Here is a 14411-nt window from a genome sequence, read left to right on the forward strand (position 1 = left end):
GTTGAAAATACAAATAGAGCTATTGTGATTTTGATATATTTTGACCGAATTGTTACAGCACAATCTAGCCAACTGCGCAGAGATTTTAGAGTTTTATGTTTAATTCTATATCCTTAGAATTATCCAAGGGGATAATAGTCGATGACCAGATGGAGTTCAGGCAGGTATTAATAATTGTTACGTGCTTTCCTTATAGTTTTTATAAAAATCCGACTTAAGCCGTTTTTAGTAAATGTTTACTTGATTAATTAATAAAAAAACAGAGAAGAATGTATATTTTTTATCGATATTTATAAGTATGTCATAAAGACGAACGTGATTTTTTTTGTGAAACATTGATCTAAATGTTTACGGTTCATAAATTTAAATTTGGAAATTAACTGCCGCGGTCATTATTTTAGTGTTACAGCCAGTTATCAGCCAGTTATATACATAGTTAAGACCAACCGTTTCCAAGGGAACGATTGATTTGCTCTCCTTGTACATAATTTGATATGATATGGACAGGGTGATATCGTCTAGGGAATTACTTATATTTATTTTAAAGCTTTAAGAACGCCCAAGGAATTATAATGAATTGAAGAAAAATACTTCACCACGGCTAATAGGTAAAAATTGTTATTATGAATAGTACCATTTTGAAACCTACACATTTTTCGACATTGTTTTATGGATCCAAGGTCAGCCATGTAAGGGTACGAAAACAGTTAATGAATGAAACGCCAACACACGGCAGCCATTTCGTACAAAATGTTTACTATGATATATACAAAACATCATCATATATCATTCTTTGTATTAGTAAAAGAGATAGAAACAGAATGACGAACAACTTTTTTTACGACATAAAATATATAGGCGAATGGGAAATTATATCGCTAATGCGCCATCAATCTTGGGAACTAAGATGTTATGTGCGAAGTAGGAAGGAATTCTGATGAGTGGGTGGTAACTACCCAATCGAGCACAAAGCCATACAATCAAATATTGTGTATATGTATAGTTGGGGTAAGAAAAGGTTCGTCACATTAAGGTCTATTTTCGTGTGCTCAGTATGAGCGATAATCTGCTTTACCGATTGAGAATGACATATTGCGTCGCAATGTTATGATGTTTAGATTCAAAAAGTACTAAGAGTTTAAGACTTGATATAGGAATTAATTTGTAAACTGACGAAGGTTTTCTTACTCGGACTGTACATGAAATGGGAAAAATTTATGGTGGACTGATTAGTGGAATTTCAAAGGCTAATAAATGTCAACTCAATTATGATTTATGTTTCATTGTCATAGTACTGTACCACTTGACTCTTCATACATACATTTTTTCAATGTATTTATAGTCAAAATACATTGAAAAAATTGAACTGAATCCGCGAAAATTAAAATCGCACAAATCAAAGAAATATATGGCTTAATCCGGACTTGAAAGTGACAGCCTGTAAATAATGGAGCAAAAGCCTCCTATGATTATGGAGGTTTGTAGCTGCTATGATACTGATTGGTGGGTTTACATGTGATCAAAACGTGATGAATTATAAAATATCCGTGTCGTGAGATGGGTATCAGATCAAATATATATACAAATACACATTGCCTAGATTTTAACTTTAGTCGGTTAGTATTTTTATATTAGAAAACGGACCATAAAATATAAAAATTATTATAAATTGATTATTTATATTCAAACATTTAAATATATACGAGTATGAGCCGAAAATATAACAAGATGAAATAAAAAATAAAATGGAAACCTGATTTGTATTTGCTCGACATATTTAAGTCAACGCGAGTGAATATTATATGCCCAATAAATATAGGTACTACATTTTAAATATTACTTTGTAAATATTAATTATAAAATTTGACAACTTTGCGTTTTCCTCTGTTTACATATTTATTATAAAAATGCATCGAATAGAAGATTAAGAGATTAAACGTCAACATTTTGTTTTATCTTTTTTAATTGTTACTTTTACTGTTACATCATCATAACAAATATGGCCGTTATAGGGCAGATGGACATCAAAATTGATGGTTATTTAAACAAATGCCGGAACCGCATTGGAGTGTAAAGATGGAGAAATTGGTTCTCTGGCGCAACTCGGTATAGACTTATATCCAGTAGTGGAATTGAAGTGGCTGACTGATGATAAATGATGTAACAAACACTACGAACTACGAAGTCACAAGAAGAAGCATTCGTTTTAACGTAAGTCTGCATTCTGCCGATTATCCTGCCGTGTGTCATGACGCATTCCGCCGAAACTAAATAATTAAGACATGAGTATCCATGTCCATATCATATAAATATATAACGACGTAGGCATATACTCGTCATCAGAGATGATAATATAAATATAAGTCTAGTCGTTCATATTCGTAATATCTCTTCTTTCGATATTCCCTTAAATATGACTTTTCGGCTGTCATTTGTTCTACGTCATAAAGACGTTGCCAGCATGTACGATAAAAATAAAGAAATCCTTATTAAACAGTATGTATGCCCTCGACCTTTTATACCTTTGAATATAATAAAGAAAAAAAAATTGTAGCCTAAGCCTTACTCCTTATTATATCAGTTATCTCCCAGTGAAAGCCCCGTCAAATTGGTCTAGCCATTCCAGAGATTAGGCGGAACAAACAGACAGACAGGCCGACAAAAATTGCAAAAAATGACATTTTTATATATGTACCGTACCTCATATGCGCTAAGTAAAAATGGCTAAATTAATATTACAAGCAGACGCTCCAATTTAATTTATAATAACAATTATTATATGTATATTTTTTTACGATTTTGATGCTTCGACATATATTTTAAATTCTGATTGTAAAGAAATTGAACTAGAATAGTCTAGAAACAAACGATACAAAATTGAAAGAATGAATGTGTTTCTAAATTCGATTTACGAAAATAGTAACATTCGTTCTCAGCAGGTGACCGAGGAAATTATTCTGTTATTGGTAGAAGTGGCGAGACTGGTCTTATTAATAGCCAATAGGTAAGAAGCATAAGATGTTTTTTATTTAAATTTAACCCATAACGTTACGTAAGTAGGATTACCATAAATACTGATCATAATTCGGGACTAAAATATCATAAACTAGCTGGAATTAACTCGTACTAAAAAATATCTCAGCGTAATAGTAGTAAAATTCAAGGTCGATTTTAGGACCGTTTCTTTATTTAAATGCCTCGAGATCTGAGTTTTTAAACTTCTTCTATCTTCATCACTTTACTTCAAAAACTTTACTTTCAGGTGACGGACAGTGGACGTAGCTGAGTCCCAATATACAGGCCCAGTAACCACGTTGAACAATCGCGGCCCTACTCAAAATGTAACATATTACTTATCTAAATAAATATGACATTATTTTTTGTTTCGTGTTCTATCTGGAACTCTCAAAACAGTATTTAATATACCTTAAAACATCACTTTCTAAAGACTAGGTACGACTAGTCATCCGATTATTATTAGTCCCTCACTTTGATAGGCATTGGTGCATAGCACTTTGGCCTATAATAGCTACGCCACTTATGGTTGATTTAACACTCCTGTTTCTAGGAAAGTACTAAGGGTTTAGGGCTACTACCTATTCGGCGCCTCAACATATCGTATCGTATCATATCTACATATAAACTATCTGACTATAGAGAGAGGTGCCTGTGCGCACATATTGCGCACATATTGTGCACATACTACACAATACCATAACATATTCGTCTCTACCACCTGGGTGGAGAAGTTTCGTCTTTGTTAGTGATACATTAGGCAGTGATAACTTTAGTAGTATTTTATTTAAATTTGTAATTTCATTATAAGAGTAAAATCTATTGTTCAGTCACATGTATACTGCTACAAGGAAGTCTTGTGAAATGACAATTAAAAAGTATTTCTTTTCGGTTATAAAAACAAAAATGATGGTTACTTTGTATGAGATATTATTAAAAACCTTAGCCGATGATTATCTTGGAACGATCAGCGAGTTACATAAACAATCGTTAACATTTTAAGAGACATACATTCTATATTTAAAAATTAATATCGAAGTCGTTTCCTTCAAGGTTTATATCACAATGGAAACAAAACAACTAAACCATTTCAAGTTTTCTATTGACATTATTACAATATATTTATATAAGTTATTTTAATGTAAGACAACAAAAAAAACAGAATTATTTAACATTTTATGTTTATTTATAGTAGGTACTTTTGCGTAGACGCATTCCAATTTCAAATTTAATAAATAATGTACACTGGCATACAAACAATAATACTTATCATAATATTTTGTGCGGGTCTGTAATAGTCTGATTTATCACAAAGGTCATTGCACTCTTTATCACCAAAGTTCCATTTATACATATGATATGCAATCACAACATATGTACGTGTATGTGAATTGGCAATTCTATTCGTATTGTGTTGCCAAGAGGGGAATGGATGAGTTGAATTATTTTATTGAAGCATTGTTTATTTTGTATCCCAGATTTTTTATACTTCGTCATCAGTATGCGTTGTTTTTATATAGCTACTTATCTATTAATATTGTTAATGCTTTAGTTATTAATAATCTATTATGTCTAGGGAGTTGTTTATTACACAATTCTAGTCGATACATGTAAAGTGTCTGTTCTCTCTCAGCTAACTCCTAAGATAATATATTGAGAAATATACTCGTTCGCTTTAAGGCCGAAGGTCAATAACAATTTTTTTATTGAATTTTTAAAATGTAATACTTCACAAACTTCACGTTTAAGGCTAAGAACGGATTTTAGAAAGCCACGATAAGGATAAGGGGATAAAACGGAGGTTGGTTGTTTGTGTTTTATAAATACTCGACTGTAAAAACGTAGGTCAATGTCAAAGACAACGACAAAAATCTTTATTCAAAATAGAAGTGTTTACACTTTCTTATTGATAGTCAAAAATCTACCACCGGTTCGGAGTTGAACACCTCTGAGAAGAAACTCAGCGTGACCCATTTTTTTAATGTGTTTTTTCATATCCAATGACAAACAAATTTTCTTATTTGAAACACCCTGGAGGCGATCATCTCATTCCCAATAACGGTTCAGCTAGTCATAATACAAACGCCACTATTTCTCTGAGACACTCATAATCACTTTATAAACAATAAATAATCAATATTGCCTTTTTGAATTCATAATCCGACGTTTCGCTGAGCAGACTTGTGTATGCTTAGTCGACCGTTAAACATTAACTGACAAGAACTCATCGTGAAATGCAAATTTGTTTCAAATCTGCCTCCATTCCTCACTCCAATAAGTTAAGATAACCGACTACTGGTTGCAGGGCCGTATTTAGGGGAGGGCAACTGGGGCAACTGCCCTGAGGCCTCCACATGAGGGGGCCACGTCAGTTTTCAGCGAGTTAACAAATACCGAGATATAGTAATGTTACTAATACCATACCAAATTATAATAATGTTACTACTTAATATTTTAAAAGTTACCGATAAAAGTAAATAAATCATAGCTGACTGATTGAAATAAAAAAATCTAATTAATTCATAATAATATGATTATTAGGGTAGGTATTTACGCTTCTGTTTGTCTAGGGCCCCCACTGCTTTGTGGCCCGGGGGCCTCCAGACCTTTAAATCCGACTCTGACTGGTTGGAAAAGAGATTGGTATTGCACGTCTATAAAGAACCGACTAGTGCAACAAACTATATAATTGCGTACAGTACGAAAAAAGAAAAATAGGCAGGAAGTACCGAAAGTCACTCGAATCGAAAAGATGTCATCGTGTCATTGACCTTTCCAGTAATCAGCCGACGATTAAAGGAAACACGCTGTAACAACTAACTACATACTAAATAATTTACGACTGCAGTCTTTAACGACATTGAGCAAAAATTGATGTTTCGTAGAGACACACGTTTGTTCGATCAAGCGAATTACAAAAGAGAAAAACTACTACATTGCGATAATCGACCACAAATTTATTTTAGTTGTTTAATCAACATTGTTTGAACATTGTTTAATCGATGGAATGATTATGTATTTGGTTAGAAATATTATTTAATAGGAATCATCTTTCTAGTGCTATTGTGCCTTCAAGATTAATTTGAGCATATAATCTCGACGGAACCGATCAATCTCATTCGTGTCTTCTCCATCGCACGTGACATTGGCGAAATAACAAATCATAATTGACCTGCAAATTCTGTACAGTACACAATCAGTAGTATTCTTTGAAGGGATGTTATTGGTCTTTTAGGTTGACTTTTATTAATATTCGCATATTAATTTTAAAACAGGAAGCCATAAATAACCATGTCTCGCTGCCATTACAAAGTTATTTTTATGAATCGCGATTCTTAAAAATAAACAGTCAATAAATATTATGATTCATCGTTTTGCGTTTTGCAGAATTCGTAATGCAAAAATATGTGCATATAAAATTTATATTACGATATCAAAAAAAAAAAATTCTATATACTAACATCCAGTAACGCTATGAATTAAACAATAGTATCGGTTAATTAATAATCCGTTCGTGTATTCACATCATTACCAACACATCCAGTATTTATTTACCTTGATGGAAATATAGTGCTTTAAATAAGTAAACTAATGTTACATATATACCACTGTATTGTTATATGAGCTTTAATAACCTACAAGTAAGGACTCATGGCGTCGTTTTATAATAAAACTAGTGACCTGCCCCGGCTTGGCACGGTTGCAATGCTGATACTATACATATATACTGCCGAATGTTTTCCAATATTCACATACAAATCACTTGTTATAAATACTTTGGTAAAGAAGGCATATTATTCAATACAAGATAATACAGACGATAATAAAAGCATGGTTATATTTTACTGTATACATATATCATTGTATTTTTAAACGTTGAATAAGAAAAGGAACTACTGAGTTTCTTGCCGGTTCTTCTCGGTACAATCTACTTTCAGAGGTAGCTTCACTTAGTGTAGTTGTTAAATGCCGATTCAAAGGTGCTTGTAAAAGCCTACTTGAACAAAGTATACTTTATTTTCATTTGCTTTCCGGTTTGATTATTAGGTGTTAGGTGTAATATCCTATGCAGTTTAAGCATGCTTCATACAACTCATCAAATTCGGTTCAGTAATTCGCCGTGAACGAGCAACAGACAGATAGACATTTACATTTATAAAATTAGTGTAGATAAAAGTAACATAACCAATCCCTTTAAGAGACCTTGTCCATAAGGTCACCTTTTGTAATCATCTTGGTTTTTTTCTTTGTACAATTTTATTGGTGTAATATGAGCTCTCGAATCGTATTAACTAAGCCAATGTACTTCCACCGTTTTTAGTTTTTTCTATGAAGTATAATCCTAACAAATTTATAAAAGCGTATATTGTAAGCAAATCTCTCGATAAAAACAAAGCAATTTGAAAAGAGTAATGTACTCTTTTTTCATTACTCTTATACCAAAGATACTTTAATCTTTGCCAGATAATAAATTGAATCTCATTTTAAAACAAAAATAAATAGATAAAGTGTTTTTCTCGTTAGTTAGTACGCGTTTATTTTCATGCGAGATAAAAAAACTATTGCCTTCAATTAACATATCAACGTAATTTGTTTTCGTAAACGTAATTATCGTGAAAGAGTTGCTTGCAATTTCTATTCATTTATAACTTGGCATAATAATCTGGGGACGATTTTTTTTTAATCATGATCTAAAAAAAAAATATTAAAAAAAAAACTCATATCAAAAAGCCATTAATGATATACCTATTAGGCTTACTCGATAGAAAATTATATTAAAGATAAAAAAGCGTGGACTTAGTATAAATTCACTTCCAGACAGGAAATATAAAAAATAATGATTTTTAACTTACATTCTCTGTACTTAAAATGGTGGAAAAGAATAACTACTAACTGGTGAGTTTCTTGCTGGTTATTCTAATTAGAATCTACTTTCCGTAACAGTGGTAATTTGACATTTAATAACTATTATTATGAATATAGTTGTAGTAAGAGTAACAGCTTGTAAATTTCCCACTACTGGGCTAAGGCCTCTTCTCGCACTAAGGAGAGGGTTTGGAACATATTCCACCACGCTGTACCAATGCGGGTTGCTGGAATGCAAATGTGGCAGAAATTCGACGAAATTAGACACATGCAGGTTTCTTCACGATGTTTTCCTTCACCGCCGAGCATGAGACGAATTATAAACACAAATAAGGCACATATATATAGTTGTGCCTGTCTGGGTTTGAACCCGAAATCATCGGTTAAGATGCTGGTGTTCTAACCACTGGGTCATCTCAGCTCAGAGTATAGTTGAATAAAGAATATTTTGATTTTAATACGATTGAAAAATACATGCAAGCGTCTCGCATATAATATATTTTAATTATTAATAATATAAATAATATCCATGTGTGTATTGAGTCAATTCGTGACGATCGTTAAATACTATCGACAAATATGATCGGAATGCGAAGCAAGTGCTGATTATTTTGTTTATTATTATGCAGTAACACTCGATGTTATTGTATTGAGCAAATGTACAGGTTTTTGGAAATATTTAGAACTAGCTTATTGCAGTTTCATTCGCCTTAAGCATTGTCACTTCTCCTTCATGGGTTTTAGCTTGCTTATTTATATTGAATTCGTCAAAAATTAGAACGCTTCGAAATTGTAGCCTACCCTTGGCCATTAAAGTGACTACAACCGTTCATGGACATCTGCAACACCGGGGGGACTTGGAGATTTAAGGTACGCCCTTTTCTTGAAGGTTCCGAAGTCGTTGCGGTTCTGAAAAACCGCCAGCGGAATCTGGTTTCACAGAGTGGTTGTGCGAGGCAGAAAACGTCTTAAAGATTACGCTGTGGATTTTCCCATACCTTAAGTGGTGAGGGTAAAACTTGGAATATTGACGAGATGTCCGAAATAGATGTCCTTTGTAGTGCGACACTACACATATTCATAATCTAAGTCTTAATATTACCCACCCTATAAATAGTCTATTACAACCTACAAACATACAATTTATTCAGCTCATTTACAAGTATATAACAATCTAATGATCAATAATATATAGTAAGTACGTATATTCGATCAATCGAGTTGCAACGAAGTATGACTAGAATTAATAAGATTATCGCAAAAAGCGTATGATATGTAATTATTATTTTATTCATATAATAATATATGTGAATTGTGTGTATGAACTGTAAAATAAGGTAATACAATGTAATATTCCAACAGCGTAGTCAATTACTTTTTGTATATTAAGATGAGATGGCCCAGTGGTTAAAACACTTGCATCTTAACCGATGATTGCGGATTCAAACCCAAGCAGGCACCAACATATATATATATATATATATATATATATATATATATATATATATATATATATATATATATATATTAATTTGTGTTTAGAATTCATCTCGTGCTCGGCGGTGAAGGAAAACATCGCGAGGAAACCTGCATGGGTCTAATTTTATCGAAATTCTGCCACATGTGCATTCCACCGACCCGCATTGGAACAGCGTGGTGGAATATGTTCCAAACTCTCCTTAATGGAAGAGGAGGCCTTATCCCAGCAGTGGGAAATTTACAGGCTGTTACTTTTTACTTTACTTTTAATAACATACTACTATTTTGTACAAAACGTACTATAACAGACACTGTCTAGGATTGTGTGATATTATCAAGGCTCGCTGATTAATGAAATAACGCTTAATATTGATAGTAGATTCCGCAAAATATGTGTTTGTAGTAGTAGTTGTAGTATGTATAGTTTTTATTGTATGAGATCGATGAGTACGATTTCGTCACTACACGTGCTCGTGAAATATAATAATGTAAAACGAAACTTAATTGTCGTCGTCGTCATTCATCGCCCTATCCCCTTCTCCCCCTTCTATCGCTAAGCCAATGGCTAAGCTCGGTTCGATGAAACGATTTTAATATTTACTAGTATTAATATTGCCCCGGCTTCGGAGTACTATTACTAAAAATATTACGGAATTTATTTATTTACGATATAACATTCGAAACTTCTAAAATTATCAGTGTTTCTTTACTATTTTATCCATCTATTATATACAAACGTTCCTCTCGAATCAATCGATCTATTAAAAAAAACGGCAACAAAATCCGTTGAGTAATTTTTAAAGGATACATAGGGACAGCAGTAAGCTACTTTGTTTTATAGTATTTAATTATGCTTCTTTTTTTAAATAGTACATCACAAGACCAATAAAACATATCTAAAAAGCAAGAGAAGTTAATTGGAAGATATCAGTTTCAAGTCATATACATCGTAGTTGCTTTTGTTTATATACTTTGTACACTTACCTGGTTGGTGGTGAGATCCCACTGATCAGCGACGAAGGACTGCCGGCTGTAGAGGAACACGGGCACCTGATGATCCTTGACGGGTGCTGGGTCGCTGTTCACCCGCACGACCGTCAAGTGAGTTGTAGTGGTACCCACTGTCAACAAAAATATTAAGATAATTAATGTGTGAGTGACCAGGTTTGCTCATATACTTTGTAGGACAATGTGGAGTCAGATTTTAAATTAACATGGTTATTTAATTATTACAGTTATTTAATGCGGGATATTTACCATGTTTTGTATTTTTAGATGGTAGAGCTCGATATTTACAAATACGACAGTTTACGACATTCATAGATAATGAAAATTCGTAGACATGGCAAATATCCCGTATTAAAATAAGTGTAATATGTGGAGCCAGTTCTGATCGACGTTCAAAATGTCATTCAAAATTTTTTCGCACGTAAGTAATGAATATCATTGATTACACAAGCTCTCGACTTATTGTATCGCATAAGTTCGATATCAAATATTGTTTATTTGACTTTTGTCGCCTTGTGAGTCAGCCTACACTATATTAAAAACTACTTGAATTTCTTTAATCTTTTTCAACAAATTATCATTAAATTAATATCAGAAGGCCTCAAATATGAAACACGTGGGACCGAATCGAGTTGGAGAAACAAAAAAATAAAGGAATATTATTATTGCATAGTAACCAAACAAACTAATTGATAAAACGCAGTTTTTCATATAAATCATATTTTTAGTTTGATAAGGAGACAGGACCGAGCCACATCTATGAGCAACTTCTTCAGTGCACAGGCACAGAGAAACTGCAATAATTTTACTAAATATATAAATTTTACAGACACTTGACAATATCTATTAGTTGCTATCATAAGTTTGCACTGAGCTTACCGTGACAAATATCAACAATCTAATTAATTTTTCAAATAAAAAAAAATAACCCATATTGCAGTATTCAATAAAATTTAACGATTCGACAAGCAGATTTTACCCAGAAGAACCACGCAGAAATTCAGAAGCTAACTGCGCAATTAAAATTAATGTGCACAAGTGCGCAAACACAGGTGCATTCATCCTTACTCCATTAGGTACAAGTGAGTGTAACAGTTTATTGTCCGACCCGGGAATCGAAGGTCACAAACGCACTTGAATTATAAAACATGCATTATAGGTCTAGTGTTCTTTGCACCTGCCAACCAGCCTATCCAGTGGTATTTCTTACGAGCCATCCATTTATTTTATCTAGACATTTAAATAAAACTGAAAAGTAAAGAAATCTTCAGCTGTCCTTAAAAGTTAAAACTAGCGAACCGGTCCAGGCTTCGCTTGGTTAAAAATTATTAGATAGTATTAAACAAAGTTGCTTACCGCTGTCTGTCTCTATGTATGCTTAGATCTTTATTAAATTATGCAACGGTTTTTGATGCGGGTTTTTTAAATAGATAGAGTGATTCAAGAGGAAGGTTTTATATAAAATACATGGATAATATAGTAAAGGAAAACTGATAATTTTAGAAGTCTCTAATGTGATGTCCTAATTAAACACATTTTATGCGCTTACATTGCAAACTATGTAGTATCTAATGATTAAAAAGCTAGGACGTTGTAAGACATTCTGTAGCATATTTAGTATCAACAGTGCACCCGTGCAAAGCCGGGGAAGTTCGCTTGTATAATAATAATAAAATTATATAAAAATAATTTAGACTCTATAACATTCAGGAACAATGTAGCTATGTACCAGTGATTATATATGTCAGAATTATATCATGAGTTCCAGAATTTATCTCGGTACACACAAACAAATTTTCTACATACATATTATTATAGATTTACAATAAAGTACCACTATCGACAGTTTGTATATAGAACTACTAAAACATGTCGGAGTCGTCGCTATGTAAGATAAGATAAAAATAGCACACAGATTTGATGAAATCTATATAAAACGATAACAGCAATGTTTGTCTGCAGTCAAAACAAAAACATAAAACATTGTATAAATTGACGGTTATTTTAATAATGCTTTATCTCGAATGCATTCGTAACAGTCTCGGGCGATAATTAATGTTTGAGGATAATTCAGAATTTATTATTACACTAGGCAACCGACCCGGCTTCACACGTTTATATTATCAGCATTACACATACTGATACTAATTATGTATATTACAGACCTTTTTTCTTCTTTTTTTGCTATATTGTCCATGTATTATATACAAAAACATTCCCGTTGAATCAATCAAAATCAAATAAACATTGTTCCTTTTTGTTCTGGAAGTCAACAGGTATTAATTCCAAGCTTTTTTATCATCTACAAAATCTTGTATTGAATAATACGCCTTTTTTACCAATGTATTTTTTTATAAACGAATTGAATTTACGAAACGGTAAAGTTAAAAATGTCTCACTCTATCTAATAAAAAACCGCACCAAAATCCGTTGCGTAATTATTAAGATATAAGCATACATAGGGATAGACAGCTGTAAGCGACTTTATTGTATGCTATGTAATGATTCGTTCGATCATAATAAAATATTTCATTCCGTTAATTCCATCAAAACAAAAATCAAAGTATACACTTGCTTGATTTGGATTTACCAAAGTGATGATATAATCAATTACCTGATCCACCTTGATAGTTGCTAAGCGATGCTAATAATCTTATTTTTTTCATTTATACCAAGCAATTCGGAGTAAACAACAGTCGTGTACTTGTGTATAGATTTGTTTGGAGTTATTATTTTATCAGATATATGTACATTTTTTATAGTATAGAACGGTATAAGTTCCACCTGATTTTGATGCGTTTTTTTTATAAGATAGAGTGATTCGAAAGATGGATGATGATGGATGATGGATACATGGACGATATAGTAAAGAAACAGAAATTTTTAATAGTTTCTTATGTGATATCGTAAATAAACAAATTCTGTAAAATAATTATATTTGGGTCGCTAGTAAAAGATATATTAATCATAATCTATTATTAGTGCATAATATAGCTGAGTTTTAGCAAATTTTATAAAATACTTTAATTTAAGTTCCGTTTATTATTATTCCTATTTACATCGGAATAAGCTGTCTGTTATACTATATGCAATGGATATAGAGGTAGAAGACGACCAAGCAAACGATGGATGGATTGTGTGAAAGACGATATGGTTAGAAAGAATGTTACTTGTGAGATGACGTCTGACAGAGAGGTATGGAAGGAGAAGACATGCTGCGCCGACCCCAAATAATATTGGGATAAGGGCAGGAGGATGATATTATACGACACACGCGATTCATAGTTTTTAACTGACTAGAATCAAGAGTATATAATTGATGGTTTAAAAGAAATTTTTGATACATATCTCGTTAATCAACAAATACTTACTTGGTGGTAGAGCTTTGTGCAAGCCCGCCTGGGTAGGTACCACCAACTCATCAGTTATTCTACCGCCAAACAACAGTACTCAGTATTGTTGTGTTCCGGTTTGAAGGGTGAGTGACAAGGACAAGGGACATAACACCTTAGTTCCCAAGGTTGGTGGCGCATTGACGATTTAAGGAATAGTTAATATTTCTTACAGTGTCATTGTTTATGGGTAATGGTGCTTAATACTACTACTAAATACTTACCATCAGGTGGCCCGTATGCTCGTCCGCCAACCAATACCATAAAAAAATAGTCTTCTAAGTGATATAAATGATAATAAAATTATAAGATTATTTACACTGACTACGAATTTTCTACTTGGTTATTTTTGTGACTGTATATCATTTTAATAACATTTACACAAATGGCCATAACATATTAACACATTTTTATCGTGTTATTGAACTCGAATTTGCTTACAACAATACAATTTTATTCAAACACGAGACGTCTTTTGTTGTTACTATGCTCACTATTTTACGGACAGCAACACTGTACCAAAATAGACCTTACGTCGTTGGAATAAGGTTGCGATGTTTGTATAGTTTTGTCTGAAAATAGCGAGTGTGCATGTTATTATCATCACGACACATACAAAACTCATACATCGTAAACAGTACTTACACTAAG

At 32.6% G+C, this 14411-nt stretch overlaps 1 protein-coding gene across 1 annotated transcript in view; it reads right to left on the reverse strand.

Annotated features, from left to right (window-relative positions):
* LOC124534286 (GATOR complex protein NPRL2) overlaps positions 1 to 14411 on the reverse strand; it is a 63464-nt gene that overhangs the window by 43292 nt on the left and 5761 nt on the right. The window contains exon 4 of the mRNA XM_047110043.1: positions 10345 to 10481. Within this exon, the coding sequence (XP_046965999.1) occupies positions 10345 to 10481 (137 nt within the window). The remainder of the gene's footprint in view (positions 1 to 10344; positions 10482 to 14411) is intronic.

This window comes from Vanessa cardui, chromosome 12 (genome assembly GCF_905220365.1).
Source record: "Vanessa cardui chromosome 12, ilVanCard2.1, whole genome shotgun sequence".
Taxonomy (NCBI): Eukaryota; Metazoa; Arthropoda; class Insecta; order Lepidoptera; family Nymphalidae; genus Vanessa; species Vanessa cardui.